The 26836-nt window shown below is 40.9% G+C and overlaps 1 protein-coding gene across 2 annotated transcripts in view; it reads right to left on the bottom strand.

Annotated features, from left to right (window-relative positions):
• Nucleotides 1-26219, bottom strand: part of LOC109936871 — a 32978-nt gene extending 6759 nt beyond the window's left edge. The window contains exons 1-9 of one of the 2 annotated variants that reach the window (XM_048603128.1): nt 25834-26219; nt 24831-25061; nt 19856-19927; nt 17261-17320; nt 13843-14109; nt 11449-11552; nt 4899-5880; nt 2549-2818; nt 101-472 (exon numbers count right to left, since the gene is read on the bottom strand). In XM_048603128.1, coding sequence (XP_048459085.1) covers nt 101-472; nt 2549-2818; nt 4899-5880; nt 11449-11552; nt 13843-14109; nt 17261-17320; nt 19856-19927; nt 24831-25061; nt 25834-26176 — 2701 coding nt within the window. In that variant the 5' untranslated portion in view covers nt 26177-26219. Of the gene's footprint in view, nt 1-94; nt 473-2548; nt 2819-4898; nt 5881-11448; nt 11553-13842; nt 14110-17260; nt 17321-19855; nt 19928-24830; nt 25062-25833 lie in introns of both variants that reach the window. The other variant, XM_048603127.1, reaches the window with a different exon arrangement.
• Between the last annotated feature and the right edge of the window lie 617 nt (nt 26220-26836).

Genomic DNA, 26836 nt, shown 5'->3' with positions numbered 1-26836 from the left:
TTCTATTGTCATTAACACATTAGAAAAAAATCTCCCTGAAACTGTATCTTTCACATTTCATAATCATGGTGACTCACATACATAAAAGACCTACCCATACATTTCACAAAGATCAGTTTCACAATCCAGAACAGATGGTGCATGCTTATTGTGAGCTTCTCTGTAAAATCCTCAGGCATGGTGGTGTCATCCACTGTAGCTAAATCTTGAAGATGCTGGATATCTCTTACAGCACTTTCTGGAATTCCATGTTGAGCTTTTTCAAATGTTTCACAAACATCCAGCTTTGGGATTTCTCTATAATCCACGGGTTGATTTTCTGAGTCCAGCATGCACTGGATAACACAGCACTGAAAGATATGCCCTACATTGTCAAGGATATACCTTCTACTCTCCGTGGAACTGTGTAATTTTCTCAGCAAGTCACACAAGTTGGTTACCAACTCTCTTCCTTTGGAAAAGAAGTGAGACACTGTAATAGGACAGAATACAAATATAGTCAGCTGCCAAGGCAGGCTACTCAATTATTCAAACCTATTTTCAATGGTAGTTCATTACAATGATTAGTCTTATTTTTTTAAGATAACTATGGATCAGGAAGGGTACCTATAAAGGAACATAGGACTCAGGAGAAGGAGTTGGCCATGTAGCCATTCAAGTCTAGCCTATCAATCAATAGGATCATAGCTGATCTGATTGTGGTCCATTCTCTGTCTACCACCCCTGACTTCCATGTCTGCCAAAATTCTAACCTGCTTCAAATAAACTGAATGATCTCTGCTTTCTTTGGAAGAAAGTTTCACAGACTAACAATCCTCTTACAGAAAGAAATCCTTATCTTAAAAGGGAGATGTATTATTTTCAACTTGTGTCCCCTTGTTCTAGTCTCTTCCACAAAATCCACCAAGTACACAAGATCTTTTATGTTTCAATAAGATCACCTCTCCTTCTTCTAAAGATCAATGGGTATGGCACAAGCTGCACAACCTTTTTTTTTTTTAATTTTTCATTTTAGGAATACATTGAGGAATCTTCTTGGAATTGCATGTAATCCAATTACTTCCATTTGTAAATAAGGAGACCTTACTCACCAACTGCCTTCATAGTTAAAGCTGAAGTTTCCCACTTTTATCTTCCATTCCCTTTGCATGGACACGAACAAGCCATTTGTCTTCTTAGCCACTTGGTGTACTTGCACACTAATATTTAGTGATTCGTGTACTAGGACACCCAGATCCCACTGTACCACAAAGTTCTGCGACCTTGATGTATGCAATTAACATACTGCCCTTCTATTCTCCCTGCCAAGGTGGACAAATACACATTTTCCCAAATTATACTCCATCTGCCAAACTTGTGGCCACTCATTTAGCCTATCTATATCTCTGTGTAGACTCTTTACTGCCTCTTAACAACCTACTGTCCTAGCTATCTTGGTATCAGCAAATTCAACTACCATACATTCTGTTTCTTTAACAATTGAGCCTGTTGTAAAACCTGCATCTGAAACATACCTACACTCTTTATTGTTGCACTGTGTTGTTCATGTAATTGTTCCTTAAATAATTCCTGGGTTTATAGCTCCACCTCTCTGCCTGGAAATTCATTCCAAAAATGGACAGTTCTCGAAATGTGGAAGAATTACCAGCTATCAGCCCTAAGATCCTAACAGTTTGAACACATGTTCCCTTGTTTTAGTCCCACAGTTAATGTAGTACTCAGGATTAACTGAATTTCAGAGCGTTCGAAGTTTTGGTAGAAACTTTTAAAACTATGTGGAATCTGCACAGAGTACACACTTGTGGGAGAGGAGAGGGCACAAATTTAAAGTAAATGCCAAAAGATGCAAAAGGAGTAGAAGAGAAAAAAACATTTTTATACAGCAAATGATCAGATTTTGAAACATGCCCCCTGACAGTGTGGTGAAAGTAGGTTCAATCAAAGCATTCAAAAGGAAATTAAACTGTTATCTGAAAGGAAGAATGTGCACGGTTACAAGGGCAGGGGAACAAAGTGAATTGCTTATTTCAGGCAGACACGATGGGCTGAATGACCTTCTTCTGTGCTGTAACAGTGCTGTGAGCTTTCTGCAGTGGTAGAATACAAGTGTCAATTGAAGGAACAATGAGGAAGGAGGCTAAATTTTATGGTGGCCGTACTGTTTGCTCTCGTCACACCCCACTATATTAACAAGCTCGATTAATTATTTTTTTTTAAAATGGTGGGGCTTATTTCAGCCCCAGACTTCTTACAGTTTTATAAGGAATGGTCAGGGGGTGGGTAGGAAGCCAATAGACTAACCACCTGCCATACTTTATACAACCCCTTCCCAAAAACTGAACACATGATCAGCGGCAGTAGATGTCAAAACCCAGCCCGAGTATGGACTATTGGGATTTGAATCTCCGTCTTACTGAACGTAGAATCAGTCGATTAGACAACCAGGTTTTAATCCCTCCCCTCTACCCAGTACCAATGATGATGATTCTTTACTAAGGTGGATAATTGGAAAATGCAATATCTTCACGTCAAAATACCAACTATTTACTTGGTACACGTTCGAGCTTCTGTCTGCATATTTCCTCTGTGTCAGCAGCATGGAATCGATTGAGTTCTGCCAAAGCTTTTATCAGCATCCTTTCTTCAATACTATCCACCATATTTTCTGGTGTTGTATCAAATCTGATGTCGATTAACTGCTCTCTGAAAAAGATGTCTTTTTGGTTTTCTGGTTGATCCTCCATGAAGATCTTCACTGCATTCACCACCTCCATGTTTTCTCTTATCCTGTGCCTAACCTGAAGAAAGAGTTCAATTGCTACAGATGGAAATAAAGAAATAAAAATCAATCATAAGACAAATACACGTGCAGTATGCAATTTATTTTGTAGGCTTTTGTTTTTGTTTTCCTCATCCTGTTTCATTTCATTAAAGAGATTTTTAAAATTTGATAATAACAACATTTCTAAACTCCTCCCACCTCAAGCCGCACCTCCATCTCCTACCGACTAACCTCATCGCGCCCCCTTGACCTGTCCGTCCTCCCTAGACTGACCTATCCCCTCCCTAACTCCCCACCTACACTCACCTTTACCGGCTCCATCCCCGCCTCTTCGACCTGTTTGTTTCCTCTCCACCTATCCTCTCCTCTATCCATCTTCTATCCGCCTCCCACTCTCTCCGTATTTATTTCAGAACCCCCTTCCCCTCCCCCTTTTCTGATGAAGAGTCTCGGCCCGAAACGTCAGCCTTTCTGCTCCTATGATGCTGCTTGGCCTGCTGTGTTCATCCAGCCCTGCACCTTGTTGTCTCGGATTCTCCAGCATCTGCAGTTCCTACTATTTCTAAACTTCTGCCTTGTTCTCCTAAACACCTCCAAGCTGGACAGTAAGAATTAAAAACCAATTGTGTCTTTTCTGTCACACCCAACATTCAGACATGGTGGTGTGGAGGGGAGGTGGGTAGATCGCGACCTTATACAATAGATAGATGGTGTTAGAACAGCCTGATTTACATCTTTCCTCATTTTTTACATTTCTGTCAAAATCTGTTTTGGTCTGGGTCAATGCACAGGATCACATAGGGGAATGACAGAAATTGCTGGAGAAACTCAGTTTCTGGTGAAGAGTCACCGGACTTGAAACGATAACTCCCAACAGATGCTGCCAGACCTGCTGAGTTTCTCCAGCAATTTCTGTTCTTATCTCAGATTGTCAGCATCTGTTGTTCTTTGTTTTATTATATCAGATAAGGGAAGTGTAGTTACTTTTTTCTCTCTATCCAATCAGTGCTGTCTCATATCTTCTCGCCAGAGATGATTTCTCATTACAAATCCTAAATCAAATATTGCTGCTTCAGTATCATATCAGATTATGCTGAAACAACAAAAAGCCTCAGGAACAAAAACAAAGTTGCTGGAAAAGCTCAGCAGGTCTGGCAGCATCAGTTAAGGGAAAAACAGAGTTAACGTTTCGGGTCCGGTGACCCTTCCTCAGAACTCATCTCATTCAAAGCTTCATCTCATTCTACTATCAGGGAATGTATCAGCATGAGTTCATCAGATATGTGACAAACACAAGGCAGGGAATTGCTGAAAGTCTGCTAATTGGTAGAGAAAACCAAATGACAATTAACTATGGTTTGAAACTGAATCATCGGGAATTACCAGAGACATCACTGCGCAAGATTGCAAACGATGGGAAGACACTGCTCTGTAGTGTGACAGAGAAACTGAGAGTAAGCCAGGGCTGATGTCTCTGAAAAGTAGACGAGTGGATGCAATCATTCTGTGAACATTGTCTCTCGCTGGATGATGTGTGTGGAGGATTAAACCAAAGTAAAAAGCTGGTTCTATTCTTCACTAGTGGCTTCCTTCATCTTCCCTCATCTATTGGATGAATGCATATAGTCATTTGCCCAGGGATGGGAATTTGAAAACTAGAGGGCATAGGTTTAAGGTGAGAGGGGGATAGATTTAAGAAGGACCTGAGGTGCAACTTCTTCACGCAGAGATTGGTGCATATATGGAATGGGCTGGTAGAGAAAGTGGTTGAGGCAGGTACAATAGCAACATTTAAAAAACATTTGGATAGGTAAATGATGGACCAAATGTGGGCAATTGGAACTAGCTGAGTGGGCACCATGGTCAGCATGGACCAGTTTGGGCCAAAGGGCCTGTTTCCACGCTGTATTATTCTATGACTCCATCTTGATACATATAAATGCTAAAAATAAGCATATTTAATTTTCTTATTAGAATGACAAATGCATTTGATTTTGAGCCTACAACTTATGAACCAACCCATTGCATTCGAATATTACTTAATTCACAATTTCCCTGTCATCATTACTGATGCATTATATGCTAGAGATTGAGTTAATTTATTGACTGTTCTCACCTTTGTACGGTTTACCATCCACAAACAGACACAGTGTAGGGTACGACCTTTGCATATACTCCACGATAGCGCCGACTTTATACAGAAAATCATCATGTTCAAATTCATTCTTATTCACCAGCAATACTTTGTCACTTTTCAGTTCTAGATATATTTTGTATTCTGCATGCTTTTTCTTTTCAAGTTGAACAAAAGTAGCATCGAGGGATTCAATGTAGGGCCACTCCTTTTGAAAAATGGGTATCAATTCATTAAAAACATCTTTCCGGAAGTGTGTCATTATTTGGTTCTCATAAAAGCACAGGAATATCTCTCTCTGTTTACGTTTAAACCAAAGATGGTAACACTTGGATTCTGGATTGGCCTGTACAACCAGTTTTAGGCATTTCATAATGTCAATTAACTCATTCTTAAGCTTAAGTGTTTCTTTCGGCCAAATATATTGCAGAAGATCTTCTGAAAATTTTCCAGTGTTGACTAGTTTCATCCACTCACGGTGAATTGGAAGTGGTGCAGTTTGTATAGTCGGTGGTGACAGACAGTTGATTGGAATCATAGCTGCCATGAGATCAATAAGCCATTGAGGATCCAAGACCAAGATCGGATCCGAATAGTAAGCAAATTTCATGCAGCTTAAGACTTGTAATGCTGCCTGTACTTGATGCATTTTCGCAGCGTTGTTCACCTCTATTCCTTGGGGACAGCACATTATCTTGTACCATGGTAAATACAGATCTGAACACAGCAGGTATTTCTCAGTACAGTGGAGAATATGGTAGTACAATTTTGCATGATATAAAACAATGTTGTCTTCAAATGCTACTTGTCTCGAAAGTGTGTCTATGGTTGAACGTAGCTTAGTGTATCCAGCTCCCTGGTCATGGTCAACAGAGTTGTCAACAATAAATTTCTGATCATAAAGTACACCAGCTGGGAAATGTTTGTGAAGGTAACTATAAATGGTATTCATAGCCTCTTCAGCCTAAAGATAAAAGTGAGGAAATAAGAACATTTAAATTATGTTAAATAAAATGAAAAACAACATAAGACTGAAGAACAATGTGATAATAATTACAGTCAGATTCCATCTTTTGAGAATGGACTAGATTTTCTTACCTTGCAGCACAGAAACAGGCCATGTGCCCAATTTACTCAATGTCAGTCTTAGTTCTTCATTTGAGCCTCATCCTAACTTATTTAACTGTATCAGTATTTTCTTTCTTTCTCCCCCATGTGCTTATTTAGCTTCCCCTGAAAGCTGAGCTTCCCATAGATGGGAGTGGGTGGGGCGAGTTTGGTCGTTGTGACACCAAGTGGGGCTGCAAACTGAAATTTTGGGTTGTGAGCTATGATGCAGCAATAGCCACCTTGTTATGGCAGTTCTGTTCCTGATTTAACCAACCCTCCAATTCTCAGTTCTCCTTGAGGAGTCTCAATCATTTTTAAGTCTCAAAACTGGGTCACAAAGGTAAAAGGTTTGGGAAGCACAGCCTTAAAGCCATCCCTTCTATTTGCCTCAACTACTTCTGATGATACCCAGAACCATCCAAATCAAATGATTGTTTACAATAAATTACTGCTGGAACAAAGAAATAAAATATGGATCAATAATACTGGCATTTACATTCTCAACCCATTTTCTGCCAATAAAGTTCAAAACACAAAGGCAAGTGAAAATATTGAAGAACATTGAATTCCACCAAAGTGTAAATGTATAGATACTTCTGGAGGAATTAGATAGTAGACAATGCACGTCAAAAAGAAAGATTACCATTACATTACAATGTTACTGGTTTAGTAATCCTGAGGCCCAGGCTACAGCACATGGGCATATAGGCTCAAATTTCACCATGGCACCTGGTGGAATTTAAATTCAATCTGGAATTTGAAATTTGTCTCAGTAAATAACTAAGACAGAAACAATTGCCAGAAAACCTGTGTAGTTCTCCAATGGTCTTTAGGAAAGAAATTATGTATTCAGACCTACATGTGACCCAGACCAACAGCAATGTAACTCACTCTTAACTGCCCTTGCCAATGATAATCACATCCCATGTGACGAAGAATAAAAAATGCATTTTGGAGTATGGAAACACCAAGAATAAATCATCTCTCCACTGTATTCTTATTTCAGTGAAGCTGTTATGTTGAAATACACAGCTTGATTACCCAGGAAAAGAAGCAGCAAAATGGTTTCATTCCCTCACAGTTAACAATGAGTCTAAAAATGTATACAATGCACTCAAATACAAAGACTTGTGTAACTGAGATTGGGGAAATCCACAGTGAGGTACAACGGAAACGGAAAAGAGAACGAATGTTGCACTTGGGTGATATGGTAATTCAGAAAACAATTCAATGTACCGATAGAGGTTTACATACCAGTTTCAAATTAGTACAGTAATTGAGCCTCAGAAACAGTTCAGAATCTAACAATCACTCGCTTAAGTTGATTTTAGGTTTATTTGAGAAGGGGATTTTTTTTGGAATGACTACGAAGGTTTCTGATCAAACAAGAACCACTTACTTTAATGAATATTGGTTCAACTGCTCTATGTCTTGCATAACTGAGTGGAATATGCACAGGACATGCTCTGCCATTAGTGCTAGAATATTTAAAGACTTAAAGATCTGATTTGCCTTGTGTTACAATTGTTCTTATTCCAGCAATATTTCAGATGTTAACTGTTAGAATTTTACATCTGCGCAAAAACAATTAACATTGCTAGTACAAATTAAGTCTGTATTTTACATGGTTCTATGAATGACCAAGCCTTTATCAAAGCTATATTCAAGTAAAATGTTCGAATGAGCAGCTACCCTGAATAAACTTTTAGACTTCAGTTGTAATTACTATCATAGGAAATGGGAGCAGAAGGAGACCATTAGGCACCTCAAACCAGCTCTGCTGTTCAATAGTGTCATTGCTGATCTGATTATTTCACTCCACTTTCTTTCCTCTAATCCTCAACTCCTTTATTGACCAAAAATCTGTCTAATTCAGTCTTGAAGACATTCAGTAACCATGCCTTCACCACATTCTGGGGAGAGAACTCCAAACATTAATCATTCCCAGAGACAGAAGTCCTCCAAATTAAATGGGGGACTCCATATTTTTAAGGTAGTTCTAGATTCCCTCACAAGGGGCAAGATCCTCTCAGCATTCTGTCAAGTCCCATCAAAATGTTATATATTTCTTCTCTCATTCTTCTAAACTGCATAGGTGCTTCACCTTTACTAATAAGACAACAGCTTCATCCCAGATATCTATGAACCATGCCTGAACTGCTTGTAATTATTTTGGTACTTAAATTGTACACAGTACTCCAATTATAATTTTAGTAGGTCTGAGCAGCTATGTTGAAATTTCCCTATTTTTACATTCTGTTTCTCTTTCAATAAAGTCCAACATTTCATTTCCCTTCCCTATCACTTATTGTACCTACAGTAATAGGATATTAAGTAATAGGATTCAAGTAATAGGATATCATGATCACTTTGTACCACAGACTTCAGTAATTTTTCTCCATTTAGTAATATCTTGTGTTTCCAATCTTTCTGCCAAAGTGAACAAGTTCAGGTTCTCCCACATTTTAATCCAACTGCCAAAACTTTTGCCTTTCTGACCTCTTCACAATTTGCTTTCCTATTTATCTTTGTGTCTTGAGCAAAGTTAGTAACCGTACATTTGGCCCTTCATCAAACTCCTTGCAGTAGATTGCAAACAGTTGAGCATAGAGCACTACACCCTGTGGCACTCAATTGGTTATATATTAGCAATCCAAAAATGACTCATTAGTCCAACTCTGCTTTCTGTTAGCTAACAAATGCATTATCCTTGCTAACATGTCAATCCCAATGTCACCAGTTTTATTCTTGTGTATTAACGCTCCATGTGCCATTTTTTTGAACAACTTTTGCAAATCCAAGTATATCACATTTACAGGTGCTCCTTTATCCACCCTGTATCAAAGACACAAGTACAATTTTCCTTTCACATAATGAAATCTGATGGAAACAATATGTTTAAGACTTTCTAAATATCCTACCATTACCTCTTTAATAATGGATTGAAGTATTTTCCCTATGATAGATTTCAGGCTGAGTGACTTATAGATTCCCGTTTTTTCTCCCTTCATTCTTGAATAGAAGTGTTGCATTTTTAGTTTCTGCTTTCCAAAAATCTGGAATCTTTCTGGAATTTTGGAAGTGTACAGCCAATGCATCGACACTTTTGCAGCCACTTCAGTTAAAAACATAACATTCAACGCTAGGCTCTTGTGGTGCAGTGATCGTGTCCCTGCCTCTGCGCTGGGAGACCTGCATTCAAATCCCATCTGTTCCAGAAGTCTGTCAAAACGTTTCTGGACAAAATGCCTAAAGCTCTCCTCATTTCACAAGTGCAGATGTTCAGAGACGAAAGGATTTACGAGGATGCTGCCAGGATTGGAGCATTTGAGCTACAAGGACAGGCTAAATAGGCTGGGGCTATTTTCCCTGGATTGTTGCAGGCTGAGGGGTGACCTTATAGAGGTTTATAAAATCATATGGGGCATGGATAGGGTGAATAGCTGAGGTCTTTCCAGGGTGGAAGAGTCCAAAACTAGAGGGCACAGGTTTAAGGTGAGAGGAGAAAGATTGAAAACGGACAATGAGGGGCAACTTTTCCCACAGAGGGTGGTGGGTGTACGGAGCTGCCAGAAGAGGTGGTACCTCAACATTTTAAAGGCATCTGGATGGGTACATGACTAGAAATGGTTTAGAGAGATATAGGCCAAATGCTGGCAAAAGGGAGTAGATCAGTTTAGGACATCTGATCAGTGTGGATGCGTTGGACCAAAGGGTCCGTTTCCGCGCTGCATAACTCTATGATGCAGCGTTTTGGCCAGGGTAGCTGTAAACAGGTCCAGGCAGCAGGGTGTGGAGGGGGTTCATCTCTGCTGACTGCCTGGCCTGGCCCTTTTCCATGGTTCTGCTCAAGCCTGGGTGTCATTGAAGAGGGAGCACATGGTGTCTGCCAATGCTCTCGAAGCCTTTAGAGAGTGCTGGGCACCACAGGGGATGGAAATTTTATTTCCACCTCCAACTCCATTTAGATTTAGTCCGCTCCTTCTTTCCCTACCCTCCTCCCTCATTTTTCTGATGTCAGCATTGCCCTCAAGAGGTTTTGCTTGTTAATACACAATCGACCATACAAGTGACTTCCAGGTGGTGGAAAACAGATATATATAAAGTTTATTCACAACTATATTTAGATCAGTCTCACTATATTTAAAAATATAAAAAAAAAAACAAAAACATAAATATAAAAACCACAGGTGACTGGGGAAACATAAAAGAGAGGCTGCAAGAAAAAATAAAGCAGACTCAGGAATAAAAATGGTAATTAGGGAAGGATGCCCTCTTATGGCGGAGTGGTCATGTCCCTGGACTGAGATAGCCAGGTTCAAGTCTCACCTGCACTAGGGATTATAATAATATCTCTATTGAAGACAGAATTACCTTATTTTGGGAAGGCCTGCTATTTAAATTGCTCACTTAAAAGCCTTCATTAGTGAGAGGGATTTAATTGGGGCTGGGGTAGGGTAGGAAGGTCCTGGGTCCCAATCTATTAACCTTCCATTGAATTAAATTTCTTCGCCATCAAATCAACCAGACTTAGGGTATTAAATACCGCCCGCTGTCTCTCCTTCCACAATCAATTTCCTCTTAATCTCATGAATTGACATCAAAAGAAGAAAGCATGCAACAGGGAGGGGCATTTAAGCTCATTCCTTGCACAGACTATGAGCAGAATCCAATGCTGCACCAACCAATCCATCACCACTGTCAAGGCCAATCTAGAGCTGGGAACTGTGTGATGGCGCACAAAGTTGTGGAATGGATATCTGCCTTGCCACCTATTAAGTTTGTGGCAGGAGGGCTTGTGGGCAGCCTTCCTTTCCAAAGGGCAATTGAGATCCTGATGTAATTACTCAAGGACCTTATGCCACCGCTGCTGGTATTCAACCAGCTCACCACCCAGAGATGTAGCCCAGAAAACCCTGGTGAGTTTGCCAGTGCCCTATTAGAAGGGATTGTTGCAGGGAGTCCTTGTTCATGTGTACTCAGTGCCCGATCAAGTGATCTGACATTGGGAAGGGGCGACCCATAAGAAGCTGTCTATCCCCTCGTTTCCGACCCCCGAACTTTCAGCTGCCACCCACCTAAGCTCGGCTCTCTCCAGAGATCGACGCGTGATTCCTGGTGAAGGCCCCACTGCAATACTGTCGGTGGTCACTGCACCTGGTGGTAATGTCAGTGCTGTATTCTGATTGACTGGCAGCTTTTGTGGGTGGGATTTCTGTCCTGCCAGGGGCAGAGTTGGATGAGAGGCCCAACGCTGCTCAGGCAAAGAGCTGATTGGAATTGGGTGACGGTGGGCCACGTGGAGAAAAACATCTGATCTATCTGATGGACAAGACTCCTGTGGCCACAGTAAATCCAGGAGAATGCGAGTGTAAGGCCTGAGGGATTCAATTCAACATGGAATAGAAAAATGAACACTTACATTCTTGCAGGCATTGGCAAATGTCCCAACTAGAATGACGTGGTGGGCAGTCTTACTATCTCTGCAGAGAGAGGAAATACACCCGATCCAGTAGTCGAGGTATTCTAAAATTGGAAGTATTGTGCAGTTCAATTAATAAAAGAACAGTTTTCAGTGCAATAAGAATCTCTACCCGTGCCAGTAAATAATTTTAAAAAGCCATCCCATAATTTCTGATGATGATATAAGTTAGTACTTGAAGTCTGACAATCTTTTTTCAGTTTTAATATTACCTTCAAATACACCCGTTATGTGGTTTAATTTTATTCTTCTTATCAAAAAATTTTGGATTTGAATGATTAAGTTATAATCACACCATGTTATATTAATAATGAAAGGATTAATATTCTGATATTAAATATTTTTCTCTGCTAGTTTTAAAAAAGGAACATACATTTTTCATTAGTTAACACTCCTCATAAAATAGTGAAGGATTTTCACATCAATTCAGTAAACCATGCGTTAAACTCTGAGAATAGAGGAAAAATGCCAGTTTAGATTTAAATGTTTTATCCAGAGTGAATATTTGGAGCAAACTGCCAAAGGCAGCAGTAGGAACTGTTGTCTCAGAAAACTGAAAAGAAAGTGGGACAGGTACTTGTTACGTGTTCTGTGGACCCAGGGTTTGAATCCTGCCATGGCAGAGAGTGGAATTTGAATTCAATAAAAATCTGGAATTCAGAGTCTAATGATGACCACAATTGTTGGAAAAACCCATCTGGATCACTAATGTCCTTAATGAAATGAAACTGCCATCCTTACCTGGTCTAAAAACCAAAAGAACTGCGGATGCTGTAAATCAGGAACAAAAACAAAGTTGCTGGAAAAGCTCAGCAGGTCTGGCAGCATCTGTGAAGGAGAAAACAGAGTTAACGTTTCGGGTCTGGTGACCCTTCGTTTTTGATCCTTACCTGGTCTGTCCGACATGTGACTCCAGACCTACAGCAATGTGGTTGACTCTTAACTGCCCCCTGGGCAATTAGGGATGGGCAATAATTGCTGGCCTATCCAGCGATGCCCTTGTCTCATGAATGAATTTAAAAAAAATTCAAGTGATGGGCTTGAGACAAACTGTGGGATGCTGAGTTAATTGTAATGGTGTCGATACTTTTTTCTAGATGTGTATTTAGATATGTACGTAAATGCAAAATTGCATGGCTTTCCAAACTTATATAAATGTTTGAATGTAAAATTCAGCCAATTGTTGAGGCATGAGATTATGTCTAACACGTTGAGGATTCAGGCCCCAGAAACTTTGAGTTGTACTATTACTTTGTTTAAATTCTGTTTTTTTAATTCACTCGTGAGATGTTGGCATTGCTGGATGGCTAGGTGCCTTTGAACTAAGTGGCTTGCTAGGCCATTTCAGAGAGCAGTTGAGAGTCAGCCATATCGCTGTGGGTCTGGAGACACATGTAGGCCAGACCAGGTGAGGATGGCAGTTTCCTTCCTTGAAGAATATTAGTGAACCAGATGGGTTTTTCCGATAATTAACAATAGTTTCATGGTCAACAGTAGATTTGTAATTTCAGATTATTATTGAACTCAAATTCCATCTGCTATGGCGAGATTCGAACTCAGGTCCCCAGAACATAGCTGAGTTTCTGGATTAATAGCTTAGCGATATTAACATGGGGCCATTGTGTCCCCCTAAAATTCATAACAAGTTCATAACAAAATAAAACCAAATGTTATTAATTATATGTAAGTTAGCCTTCTGATCTTGCTAACGGTTAGACGTGGGAAGTAATATATCTTTCAGTTGTGTTTCTTGCAATGAGCTGAAGGATAATGGCAGCACCACCTCTAATGAAACTGAGAAAACATTGCCTTCACTATTGTGCAGTTATTCATTTATTTTAATGGATTAGGGACATGAAGATTTTCATTGTCGACACTTATTCACAGACTGAGAGAAGATTGTATCGCTTGTGCTTTCACCTGATTTGATTATGCAAAGTAGAGACAACTATTTATTGAACAGAGCACACAGGCCAGGGATTTCCTCACGAACCTCTCCTGATCCACTACTTTAACTCTGCTGACAGCTTGGTGTCAACCACATTTACAAGTGGAATGGAGGATTGCCTTAGTCAGAAATGCTTTACAACCACGAGAATCTATTTCTCATTCAGAATAAATCAACTCCCAGAAAAATTCAACCCTCAACTTTTACAAGTAAGTGACAGACCATTCAAAGAGGGGAGATAGTTAATTTCTGTTCTCCATCATAATAGCATTTTTGTAAAATGTGGAATTCAAAAAGTTGAAAACATTATGCATTGTCATTCACAATGATTTAGGTTAAGACCAGACATTCAAAACAATTACAGGACGTATGTCACTATAACATACCTTGCACAGTGAATCCACAGGCATCAATTATTTTCTGTCCTCTGAGCAGCCTTTCCTTTGTTGGTAGTGTGTCATTTAATCCCAGAGTTAGGTTGACAACCAACAGGTAGACAGCATTGTTAGGTAAAAAGGGCATGTGCATCTGCTGATACTCCACATGTCCTCCAAAGTCATAGTATCTAAATATTGAGAACTCTTCAGGTACTTGCGTGGTTTCTTTCACTTTCATCAGTATCTCCTTAGCAAAGCTTTCATTCACAACAGCATCTACCACAAAAAAAGAATCTGTAGTTATTTTCTACGGTCTTGGCTGCTGGAGATCTTGGACACTGAATTTATTTTGCGGGGCCAGGGGGAGGTTTGTGCTGTGGGCAAAATGCTGCAAATCAAATCTTAAATATAAACTACTGGAAAGCACTCACCAAGTCAGACAACTGTTCACATATCTGTATATTATGTTTTTATTAAAGGGTAATAGCGCAGTTTTGTTACAGTTAAAACTTAGGCTTTATTTAGGTTTTATAAGCCGAATTTCCTGTCTGCTTATGGTTGAAAACTTTGCTGAATCATCTGTCCGTATTAATGAGTTAATTTTAAGATTAAAAACTGGACCCTTGCAAATCTTCCAAATAAAGGAAAATTTTAAGGAAACAATAACTCATCCAAATGTTGAAAATCAGCTGTTACTGAAGAACAAAATAAGGCACAAAAATCAGTCAGAAACCAAAATACAGTAGATGCTGGAAACCCAAAATAAAAAAAACAGAAGATGCTGCAAATATTCAGCGTGCAGGCAGTCTCTGTGGGCGTTTAACAGTATCTTGTGGAAATAACAGGGGTCACGGCCACATGTCTTAGAGCCATCTTGTAGTCCCTTTTCTAAAAGGCCCACTGCATCTTGTGAGATAGCAAGAACTGCAGATGCTGCCATTTCTGAAGAAGGGTCCCGGCCCGAAATGTCAACTTTCCTGCTCCTCTGATGCTGCCTGGCCTGCTGTGTTCCTCTAGCTCCACACTGTGTTACCACAGCATCTTCTGGCAGTCAGACACTTGACAAGCCTTTCCCCAGGATCAAGGATGTTAGTTGCAAAGGTCCTCACCACTGACAATCAGAAATCAGGCCCCTTTCTATACTCAGCAGCGCCAGTGGGCCAGCAGTGGCTGCAGCTGGTATGGCACCCACCCATGGCCTTGGAATTAGGGAGGAACCCTGGCTCAAACGGAGGTGGCAGAACGGGGTCTGAAATAACTCCACAGAGGCCAGTATCTCATCACCAAGACACCCTTTATTTACGCATGCATAGTACTTGACACTGGTCTAGCTTCCTCAGAGCCAGCTCTCAAAGTGAACAGAACCTTTGACACTCCTGTTTATGTCTGTCAGCCAGGGCCCTCAGATTGACCAGGTTAATAGCCCCAATCAGGCAACTGGTATTCTGTGAGGTCCACCTGGCTGACCTTTTTACAATCACTACAGGGTCCAAGGGTGGAGCTTGTGGAGATCATGGGGTGGAGAGGGAGGGGATCAGCAGCAAGAACGAATGGATTACTCTCAGCTGATCCTTGGTCCTTATCTTTCATGGAGTCTGCAAGAAAACTTGACAGGGTTTACTTGCAGGGAGCAGGGCAAAGTGAGGTCCTGACCCTGTACTGGATGAATTCCAGCTATGTCAGGTTAAGTGCACGTTAATTGCTAACTTATACGCCTCAGTTGGCAGTGGATGAAGAAAGATCACCCTGGGTCTTCCCACCCACCGACGAGAAGGTGAAAAGTGGTGGGGTCTTTGCCCACCATCTTCCCACAGATTAATTACAAAAAGAGGGTCCCCCTAATCATCATAGGGGAAGTCACTAAAATTCACTCAAAGTTTCAGATAGATGATGGACTGCCCTCGTGAAAATTTAATTCTGTTTCTCATTATGGATAAATGTAATCATATTTAAATGCATAATATAAATTTATAAACAAGGTCAGCATTTGTTGCCCATCCGTAATTACCCTTTAGATTGGAGCTCTAGGCAAGTTCAGAGTCTGCCACATTGCTGTGGGTCTGGAAACACATGTAGGCCAGGCCAAGTTGGGATGGTAGATTTCCCTCCCTAAAGGACATTAGGAAACCTGCAACATGTTAAAGAACTTTTGAGATGGGATGCAATTTGCAAGGACCACAGAGGTCAAGAGCTGGGTTTGTTTTTGAGGAAATTGCTCATGACAGCAGATTTGAAATTGAAGAGAATTGCGTGAACAGAGAGAAAGGAATGTATAGCTTGTAAAAAGTAAAGTATTTTACAAGGAGGATGCACTCACCAGGTGGCACCGCTCCTTCCCATCCCCACTTAAGATTACAGAAGTAACATAGCTGCCCTCAATTTCCAGGCCAAAGAGTCATTCCAGGAGGTCAGGGAATTGTTGAAACATCACCTTTGCCAACACAGAAACCAGCAAAGAGATTGGATCAAAATGTTTGGGATTACTGGTTTCCCCAACATCCATGGAGCTCTCATTGCTTTGAGGGCTGACAGTACATTGGCTTACAGCAACATCAGCAAGACAGGATTCTATCCTCACAATGCCCAGTTAGGGCTTGACAACAATTTGAGCACTTTGCACATCAATACCTGAGATGTATAAAGCTATCATGATGCATCCATCCTCCAATATTCAGCCCTTCCTGATTTCTTCAGGGAAGCAGACCAGACTTATGCACAGCTTATGGGTAACAAAGCATACCATCCTGTACCAATGCTCCTGCCTCCAAACCCACACCCCTCCATGGTTACCATGGCTATGATTCCAAACAGTCCTAGTACATTTTAAAAACCCTCCGGAGACCATGAATACACATTTCTATACAGCTTGCTGGCACTTACCACCAAGAAAATGTCCAATCTACTTTTGATTTCTTCCAGGCTGGCTTAGTGGCCTAAAACAGGGAGTTCTGTGACTTTTCCCTCTTACTTTTCTCACTCTCACTTATTGCCATGTCAGCTGGTGTCTGAGTTTAAATGTGAATTTATCATGAAAAGTATTGCAATAATATGCAGTGACGTTATTGGAGAGTGAGATGAGAGCACCAAACATGATTGTTTCCTTACATATTTGTCCTCAGTCTATTGTTGAAGAGTGCAGGCTGAATTGTATTTGTTACAGGATGCATATGCTTACACCCACATGTGTGTATTTTACACTTATGAATAGGGAAATATGCAGATGCAGGAAAACCACAGGCAATTAATGGGTGCACAAATATTTTAAAAAGTGGTGTAACTAATTTTGAGGCTATGTCACCTTTATTTTTGATGGGTAAAGCATTTCAGAAGTGTATTTCAGGTATTCCAACTTAAGGTTTGCAATTTACTCTTGTAATTTACAGAATATTACACTGATTTTCTTTGAGAATCATGCTCATAAACATACCTTCAACGACACACTTCTGTTCTTCACCTGAACAAGTGCCACTCTGCTCTGTTTGTGTTCCTAGAGGTTAAGAAATAGCTTGTGACTGAAAGCATATTCCACCTTTTTGTTTCCATACAACATAACCCGAAATGTTTTCACCTGGAAAGACAACTAGGGCAGCAGACTCAAAGGAACACCATCCCTTGCAAATTTCCCACCAAGCTACCCATCCCCCACCAGCCGATTCTGAGTTGGATCGATATCATTGTTCCTATAATGGTGCTGCGTTCAAATTCTCAAACTCCCTTCCTAACAGCACTGCACTGTGGCAGTGTAGCAGTATGTGCAGTCTACAAAATGCTATGGAAAAATTCATCACGATTCCTTAGACAGGATCTTCCAAACCCAGGACCATTACTATCCATGAGGACAAGGCCAGCAGATACATAGTCTTACCACCACCTGCAAGTTCCTCTCCAAGATACTCACCATCCTAACCTAAAAATATATCACTGTGCCTTTATTGTCCCTGGGTCAAAATCCTGGAACTCACTCCCTATGGCATGGTGGGTGGGCCCACACAAAATGGACTGCAGTGCTTCCAGAAGCAACTCATCACTTTCACAAGGGCAATTCCAGATGGGCAATAAATGCTGGCCTTGCTGGTGATGCTCACTTCTACGGAACAAATACGGGCTTTTATACACATGAGGACATATGGAGAAAAGAAATTTCTGTTGTAGTTCTTTGGCAAGTCTATATGTAGGTATGCCTGGTAGTGAGACAATGGGTCTGAGGGGGACCCCCAGTTTGTGTACCTTGAGGAGTCCATAGAAGCGCTTTTATGTGCTCCCCAAGGTACACAAACTGGGGGTCCCCCTTAGAACCATTGTCTCACGACCAGGCACACCTACATATATGGAGATAGTAGGAACTGCTGATGCTGGAGAATTTGAGATAACAAGGTGTAGAGCTGGATGAACACAGCAGGCCAAGCAGCATCAGGGGAGCAGAAAAGCTGATGTTTCGGGTCTAGACCCTTCTTCAGAAACACCTACATATAGACTTGCCAAAGAACTACAACAGAAATTGAAATACTTAGTTGACAACACTACCCACTCCATTCAGTCCTCCCAAGAATTCCTCAACATCAACAAAGACACCAGGATAGAAGAGGACAAGATGATGAAATCCTTCAATGTAACAGCACTATTTACATCCATAAACATTGACCTAGCCAAAGAGACAATTGCCACACCACTGGATGAATTACGTAGGCAGGCACCCCAGAACACCAACAGCATCAATAAGGACACCACCATGAAACTACTAGATTTGTGTCTCACAACTTAATTCACCTTCAACGATGGCATATACAAACAAATCAATGGAACACCAATGGGATTCCCAATATCAGGACTGATTGCAGAAACACTAATGCAAAGGTTAGAACAGACAGCGTTCCCCACTATACAACCCAAACTTTGGGTCCGATATGTAGATGACACCTTCGTGATTATCAAACGCACAGAACTAGAAGAAACCCACCAACACACAGACAACATCCTCACTGGGATAAAATTCACAAAAGAAGAAGAGAACACCAACAGCCAGCTACTCTTCCTGAACATAATGGTAGAACGCAAAAACAACAGGGAGCTCCAGGCTGGCATATATAGAAAGACCACACATAAGGGCCAGATACTCAATTAGACTAGCAACCACCCCAATGCCCACAAACGGAGCTGCATCAGGACACTATTTAAACGAGCCACAACACATTGCAGCAACTTGGAACTATGCAAAGCAAACAGCAGCACCTATATCGAGTCTTCAAAATGAATGGATACCCGAAAAGCACAAACCACCGTTACTGCCAAGACAGACCACAACACAACCAGAATCACTTATCACCCTACCGTACATCAAGGACATTTCAGAGATGACCACAAGACTACTCAGACCTCTAGGTATCAGGGTAGCCTACAAATCAACAACCATCCTACAATAGCTACTGACGAATGTCAAGGATCCCATACCCAAAACCAGCAAAACCGGTGTAATATACAAAATACCATGAGAAACACTCAATAGGCCAAACTGGATGAAAATTGACAATTTGGATACACGAACACCAACTAGCCACCAAGAGACACGACCAATTCTCACTGTCTCACTACACACGGACAAAGAGGGACACAAATTTGACTGGGACACACATCCATAATGGCACAAGCCAAATAGAGACACGCCAGGGAATTCCTGGAGGCCTGGTATTCTAACTGGAACTCCACCAACAAACGCATTGAATTAGACCCTGTGTACAAACCACTGAGAAACAGAACCGGAAGTGGTACCAAACACTCCAACAAACTGAGGCATATAAATAACAAAGCGGGACAGAACACCAATGCTTCACCGGATGCACAATGACGATGTTAGCTAGCAGGATGACGAAACGTTTGCATCCAAACCCACTGGCTCGGTGAGCATTTCTATAATCTCATCCACAACCCGAGCTACAAATCTTCTCAAACTTTAGAATGTATTTATTTCCCATTAAATACATTTTTTATAGTTTTAATAAAAGACAATTCATATAAGTTTACTTACTTTCAGGGTTTTTTTTGTCAGAATTTAAAACACAGGATGCAATTGCAGTCGTTAGATCATCACTCGGATTATCTTTATGTGCAAGAAAAGGCATATTTTGAAAATGATTAATGACATGTTTAGAATATCACGTCAGTTTGTTCAGTGAATACACATTCAAATAATCCGTAGGTTCAGACATTGGCTGCATTATTTACATCTGACTGAAGCAACAGAAGAAGAAACATTGCCCGAGGTCATAGAAAATTGCGAGAAAATAGAACTATTCATAATAAAGGAGGAAAAAAATGAAAAAGCTGGATATCTAAATTTGGAACAGAAAATGTTAGAAAATGCACAGCAGGTCAATCACATCAGGAAGGAAAAAAGATGTGCTTATGTTTCAAATGTAAAGCCATCTGGGATTACACACCAATATTAATATCCCTGGTGCCCTTACAAGACAGCTTTCCAGCATTATCTGCCTTTTTACTTCAAAGTTTGAAGACTTATTAGTCAAATATGGATGATCGGTGGTCAGTTCTCTGCCACACTAGCTGCGCATAAGCTCACGAGAAGGAGACAAGAATCTGTAAATGGAGGGGCATTGGGCAGTTAGGAGAGAACATGAAAGCAGTGAGGGGTCATAAAGGGCTGCATTTAGCCGAGGCCAGGATCAGGAGTATCTGTGGGGTAGGGTGACATTGGCAGACTGCAGGACAGTTGTGGTGAGAGGAGACTACAAGATGAGTCTGGGGAGAGTAAGAGGCTGCCCATTGCTTTGAGGGAGGACAAGGAAGCTGCAGGAGGTTACAGAGAATGATGTTTTGTGGCTGCGAGATGTAGGAGCTCGTGAATGCTGGTGTGAGCCAGGGAAAACACACCTGTAAGAACCATCTGTGGATGCAGTAATTTTGGCTTAGATTTTATAAGCTGGAGCCTGAGTTGTAGACACTGCGACACATCAGGAAAGGGGAAAGTGTCCTGGATATTTTGCACCAGCAGGCTGTCAAACCTCTTAGGATAGGATCTTCTGATTTGATCCACGGTCACAGACAGTGTAGAGAAGCTGCAGCTGAGACGGGTAAGGCTAGCCAATGGGCAGGAGCCTCAACCCTTACAGGTTTGAGGTTCTTTCAGCTTATTTGAATGAGAGTAGGTGCTGCAGGATGGATTAGCTAACTAACCCATGGCAAGATAGGGAGAGTAAAAAGCAATATAGCAATTGTAGGGAACGGTATGGTGAAGGGAATTGACGCCTTTCACTATCACAAAAAGTGAAAATACAGAAGGTGCATTGTTTGCCCCCTGCTATACCATGTCTGCTCAGACCTGAAGAAGAACTCTGATAGAGAGGGAGAGGATCCAGTCATTGTGGTCCATATTGGCACCAATGACATAGGTAGAAGAAGGAAAGAGGTTCTGCATAGTCACTCTGAGGAGCTAGGTAGAAAGCAGAATCTCAAATATAACTTCTGGATTATTACGTGAGCCATGTGAAAATTGGCACAGAGCAAATAAGATTAGAGAAATGAAAGAAATGACTCAAAGACTGGTGTGGGAGAAGTGGCTTCTAGTCTGTGGGGTTCTAACACCAGTACAGGGGAAAGTTGGGACTGTACCATTGGGATGGTCTACACCTAAACGGTGCTGGGGCCATAGTTCTAGTGAGCCTTATAACTAGGGAAGTAGAAAGAGAATTTTAAACTAAATAGTTGGGGCAGGTGATCAAAGTTGAGCAGTAATAAGAGGCAAGCCATTAAGACTGAGATGTGGATGAATGCCTTCACTCAGAGTGTAGTGAATAGGATTGGAATACTCTATTGCAAAGGGCTCTGGAAGCGCAATCATCAAGTATATTCAGAACAGAGATGGATAGACTTCTTGCTACAAATACATCAAGGAATGATGTAGACAGATACATGAATGGGCAGGGAGCAGAGGGATACAGATCCTTGGAAAATAGGCAACAGGTTTAGATAGCGGATCTGGATCGGCGCAGGCTTGGAGGGCCGAAGGGCCTGTTCCTGTGCTGTAATTTTCTTTGTTCTTTGATGTGGTAAATCAAAAAGCAGAGACAACGCAAGAGAGACAGGTGTTAATACTGTGACAGGAAGGGATAGAGAGTACAAATCTAAGAGAATATCAACAGATAAGGCTAGAGGTTATGAAAAAAGTGATAAGAGTTTTGGCGGACTTCATCCTAGGGCCTCAACAAAAGTGGCTAGTGAAACAGTTGATGTGTAACTTCCAATTTTCCAGAATTCTTTAAGTTTGGGGAAGGTTACATTAAATACAAAATATAATTAGGGCAGCACAGTGGCTCAGTGGTTAGCACTGCTGCCTCACAGTGCTACGGACCTGGCTTGATTCCACCGTTGGGTGACTGTCTGTGTGGAGATTGTATGTTCTCCCCGTGTCTGTATGGGTTTCCTCGCACAAACCAAATATGTGCAAGTTAGGTGGATTGGCTATGATAAAATTGTTCATAGTATCGAGGGATGTGCAGGCTAGGTTTGGGTAGGATGCTGTTTGGAGGGTCGGTGTCGACTCGGGGGGCTGATAGGGCTACTTCCACACTGTAGGGATTCTATGATTCAGTGAATGTAGTTCTCTTACTCAAAAGGGCATCAGTAGAGGTGAGATGGCGCCAAAGAGTGGGGACTTTTGTTCCGGTGACAGTGCATCGAAGAGGGCTCGTCGATGGAACACTTTACAAGAGGGACTGTAAAATTGGACACTTTCTTTATTTCTTCATTTTTCTGCCTTTATATTCTATGTTTTGGTTTATTTTTCTGTGATTGAAGATGACGCAGGAGAGTGGTGACACTATACAACAATCTTCTCTCTATTTTGGAGCAAGGTACTGTTGCAAAGTTAGGTAGGTCCCTTTAAAAGATGATTTTTTTTATGCTTAGAAATTTAAAATGGATGTCTGTGAGCAGCAGCATGAAAGTTTGCAAGTACACAGAGTGCCTGAATTGAAATATTTGTATCGAAAGGCCATACAGTTAGCAGGCCAAGTAACAATTTTTACCAAAACCATGTTTTCAATTTAGCCAATCAATTTTAACCAGGTACTTAGATATCAAAAACCAAAAGCCAATTAAATTTAAATCTTGACAACATAAGACCAATCCTATTATAAAAAATATTGATATGTCAACAATGCATTAAAAAGGGGGAAGTCAGACAAAGCAGGAGAGTTAACTGCCACCCGCGAGAGTTAACAGCCCTCAGTTCTCAAGAGATAATCACTGGTTCTCACTGACTCCTCTATGTCTTAGATAAAGCATCATCTAAATAACAATGGGACCCATGGCACTACTTGTTAACATTTCTGACAGTAGAATCGACAGAGAAGGCATTTCTGACAGAGGAATTGACGGAGAAGACACACAGCATTCCAACAGGCACGTAACTTGGCTGTAATTTCGAAAGACTAAATTCTATTTTTATTTTATATAAGTAGGACTTCTTTTTATTGGAACTGCATCCTATTAGAACCTTATTTTATTTGGGAATAGTCAGTAGTTAGAAGAGGTTTATTTAGTTTGTTGATAGTTTAGTTAATTTGTTCACTGTAAGAGTTAGATAAATAAATTGTAAAGTGAGTGGCAGGAATTTATTTTATTTAACCACTAGAAATTGCTGAGAGGCAAGTTACACCACTTTTCACACTCCTTTTTACAGATTATAGAGCGAGGTGCTCCTCTTTGGGTGTTTTGGTTTTTGTTCTCAGAGGGGAGTCAGCCTCTGCTTTATAACAGTGCACATGAAAACAAATAAATCAAATAAATCTTACAAATAAATCAAATCAAAATGAGTAGGAGACGGAAAGCAGGAAACTACATGGGTCACAGGAAAAAATATTAGAAGCTATGATTAAAGATGTTATAGCTGAACACTTCAAAACATTCAAAATAATCAGGCACAATTAACATGATTTGTGAAAAGGAAATCAAGGTTAAACAATGTATTAGAGTTCTTTGAAGAAGTAACATGTGCTCTGGATTAAGGGGTACCAGTGGATGTACTGTACTTAGATTTCAAGAAAGCATTTGACGACGTGACATGTCAACAGCTCTGGTGGAAAATAAAACCAGGGTTCACAGATGGTCTTTCCGCAGCTAGTAAGATGTTAGAGGTGGTGGGAATGCCACATGCACTCTACCTCCCACCTTTCCTTGCAATTTTACAGACACCCTATCTTCCTCCCAGCCTGTCCCTCAACAGCTGGTAAAATCTACCCCATAGCTTTTGATAAGGAGTCACCAAGTTAATATGGAGACGAGGAAGAATTTCTTCTTTCGAAGACTTTGGAATTTATTCCCTCAAAGGGCAGTGGAGGTTGAATCATTGAATATCTTGAAGACTGTGTCAGACAGATTATTAAAATATAGGGAAGTCAATGGTTCGGAGGAACAAGTGGGGAAGTGGAGTTGAGGTCAAGGCTAGATCAGCTACAATCTTACTGAACGATACAACAGACTCAAGGAACCACCTGGTCAACAGAACAACAAGCCTTTAGGGAAGGAAACTGCCATCCTTACCTGGTCTGGCCTACATGTGACTCCAGACCCACATCAATGTGGTTGACTCTTAACTGCCCTCTGGGCAATTAGGGATGGGCAATAAATGCTGCCTAGCCAGCAACACCCCTCATCCCGTGAATGAATGAAGAAAAAAAAAGCAGTTGGAGCAAGACATGTTTCCCTATGCTTACAGTGATACTGTTGCCCAAGAGGAAGATCTTGTCCATAGAGTTACCACAAAATGGGGAATAACACTTCATTGAGTCACCACTAAAAGAAAACAGCGTGCAAATTTCACACACTGTTCTTAACGTATCAATTTCTAGCCACTCCTTTTCTGCACAGCACTATAACGAGATTATTTATCAAATTACTACATTGCAATATCCTACATCCCATTTTGGGTCAGTCTGACTATTGAGGGAATTCAAACCTGTCATAGACTCTAACTGAATACTTACCTAACTTTTTCTCCCAGTTTTTAATATCGATCTGTCCAATCCGTATTCCATCAGTTATGGGCTCATCCTCCCGAAAGGATTCATTCAGTAATTTACGCAGTAGAGTTGTTTTCCCAGCACTCCTGTAGCCACAAACAGTCAATGTCCTGACATGAAATGGGACTTTTCCTTGCTGAAATACATTCTGGAGCTTTTTCTTGAGTTCATCTGTTACATTTTCATTTTGAGTTTCTGCCAAGGAATAAAGACATGTATCAGACTCAGTAATTAACAAACATGAGTTTTTCATAAAGTTAATGCTATTTAATACTCAAAACAGGAAGTTTCACCAAGTGCTATAATTTGGCCCTGAAGAGGCTTAAAAATATGCTTAAAAATATGAAGAAGTCAAAGATTTTGAGCTTACTGACCCACAAATTTCTGCCATAACTGTGAGGAACAAGGCAAAAAAAGGGTAATGAATTGGGCCAGGTACATTAGGATGGAAACATTTTTTAAATGTTTTCTAAAGTTGGTCTATGTCTTATTCTGTGCTGCAGTTTCCATATTTTGGGGAGAACTTCAGTCAGCCCTAAATAGTTGTCTATGGCAGACATCAGTAGCCTGCAGAGGAGTTTCCCTTAGTCCTTACATTGGATGCCTTGCCAGTGGAATGGGATATTGAGAGATACCCAGCACCATATTCAATGACAATTAGGGCTGGACAATAAATATTGGTCCAGTCAGCAATGCCAACATTCAATAAGTAAATAATAAAGTAAGCCCTGTGGAATGCTGTAAGGGAATCTGTCTTAGAATCCTGAATTATCATATGGACCTTCAATAAGATTCGGATTCGAGAAATTTTTATCTGTGTGTTCTCGGTTTCTAGAAAGACCGCTTCCTCTAATGGACCAACTTTAGAAAGCACTTCAAAAATGTTTCTTTCCTGACTCTCTCAGCATTTTTATATTTTGGAATTGGAATTTTATAGTGTAATGAGACATGAATACAAAATACTTACCAACTCCTGTCTCTGTTGAAGTAAGTTCACCCTGGCAGCTACTGTCAGTGACATTGTCTGACCTGTCATCATCACCTCCACGCCCAGCACTGAACTGTTCAGTCACATCTGTTTCATCCACAAATTGTTTTGCCAAGATTTTCAGTTGCTGTTTTCCAATTATTTCCAGTTTTCTTCCTAGAGGTTTTGATTGAACGTCGTCACCTTCAACATTGTGTTTGCTGTTATCTGATGCATGATTCTCTAATCGTTCACTGTGCTGCAAATCTTGAATTATGCTTTCTATGCTTTGTTTCGCCAATTTCTCCAACTGTTTTCCTGCAGGTTTTAAAAACCTGTCCATTTTGTTTTAAAAAGTTGGTGACAGCACAAAACCAAGGATAATCTGTTTTATTAAATGGGTGGATAAACAGAAAGGAAATTAGAAATATACATCCATAAGGTAAGAAAATCATTAATGCCACGTAAACTGTCAGCAATAATGATTGATTTTCAGTGTTGTAAGCAAACTAACCAAACATTACAGGACTTCTGATAGTTCCTGCATTTAGAAGCGAATATTAATTGAAAGTTGGCCCACCAAAGGAAATTCTATGGTGTGGAGCTGGAGGAACACAGCAGGCCAGGCAGCATCAGAGGAGCAGGAAAGCTGACGTTTCGGGTCTGGACCCTTCTTCAGAAATGGGGGAGGGAAAGGGGGCTCTGAAATAAATAGGAGGGGGTGGTGGTAGAAGGTGGATAGTGGACCAGATAGTGGGGAGAGAAGACGGACAGGTCAGGGATGCAGGGGTGAAGCTAGTAAAGGTGAGTGTAGGTAGGAAGTTGGGATGGAGGTTGGTCAGTGAGGAGGGAGGAGTGGATAAGTGGGAGAAAAGATGGACAGGTCAAGCTTCTTCCCCTCCTCCGTGACCTGTCCGTCTTCTCTCCCACCTATCCACTCCTCCCTCCTCACTGACCAACCCCCTCCCAACTTCACCCCTGCATCCCTGACCTGTCCGTCTTC

Source organism: Rhincodon typus, chromosome 11 (assembly GCF_021869965.1).
Source record: "Rhincodon typus isolate 14 chromosome 11, sRhiTyp1.1, whole genome shotgun sequence".
In the NCBI taxonomy this organism is placed as follows: Eukaryota; Metazoa; Chordata; class Chondrichthyes; order Orectolobiformes; family Rhincodontidae; genus Rhincodon; species Rhincodon typus.
This window is presented reverse-complemented; position numbering and strand designations above follow the sequence as displayed.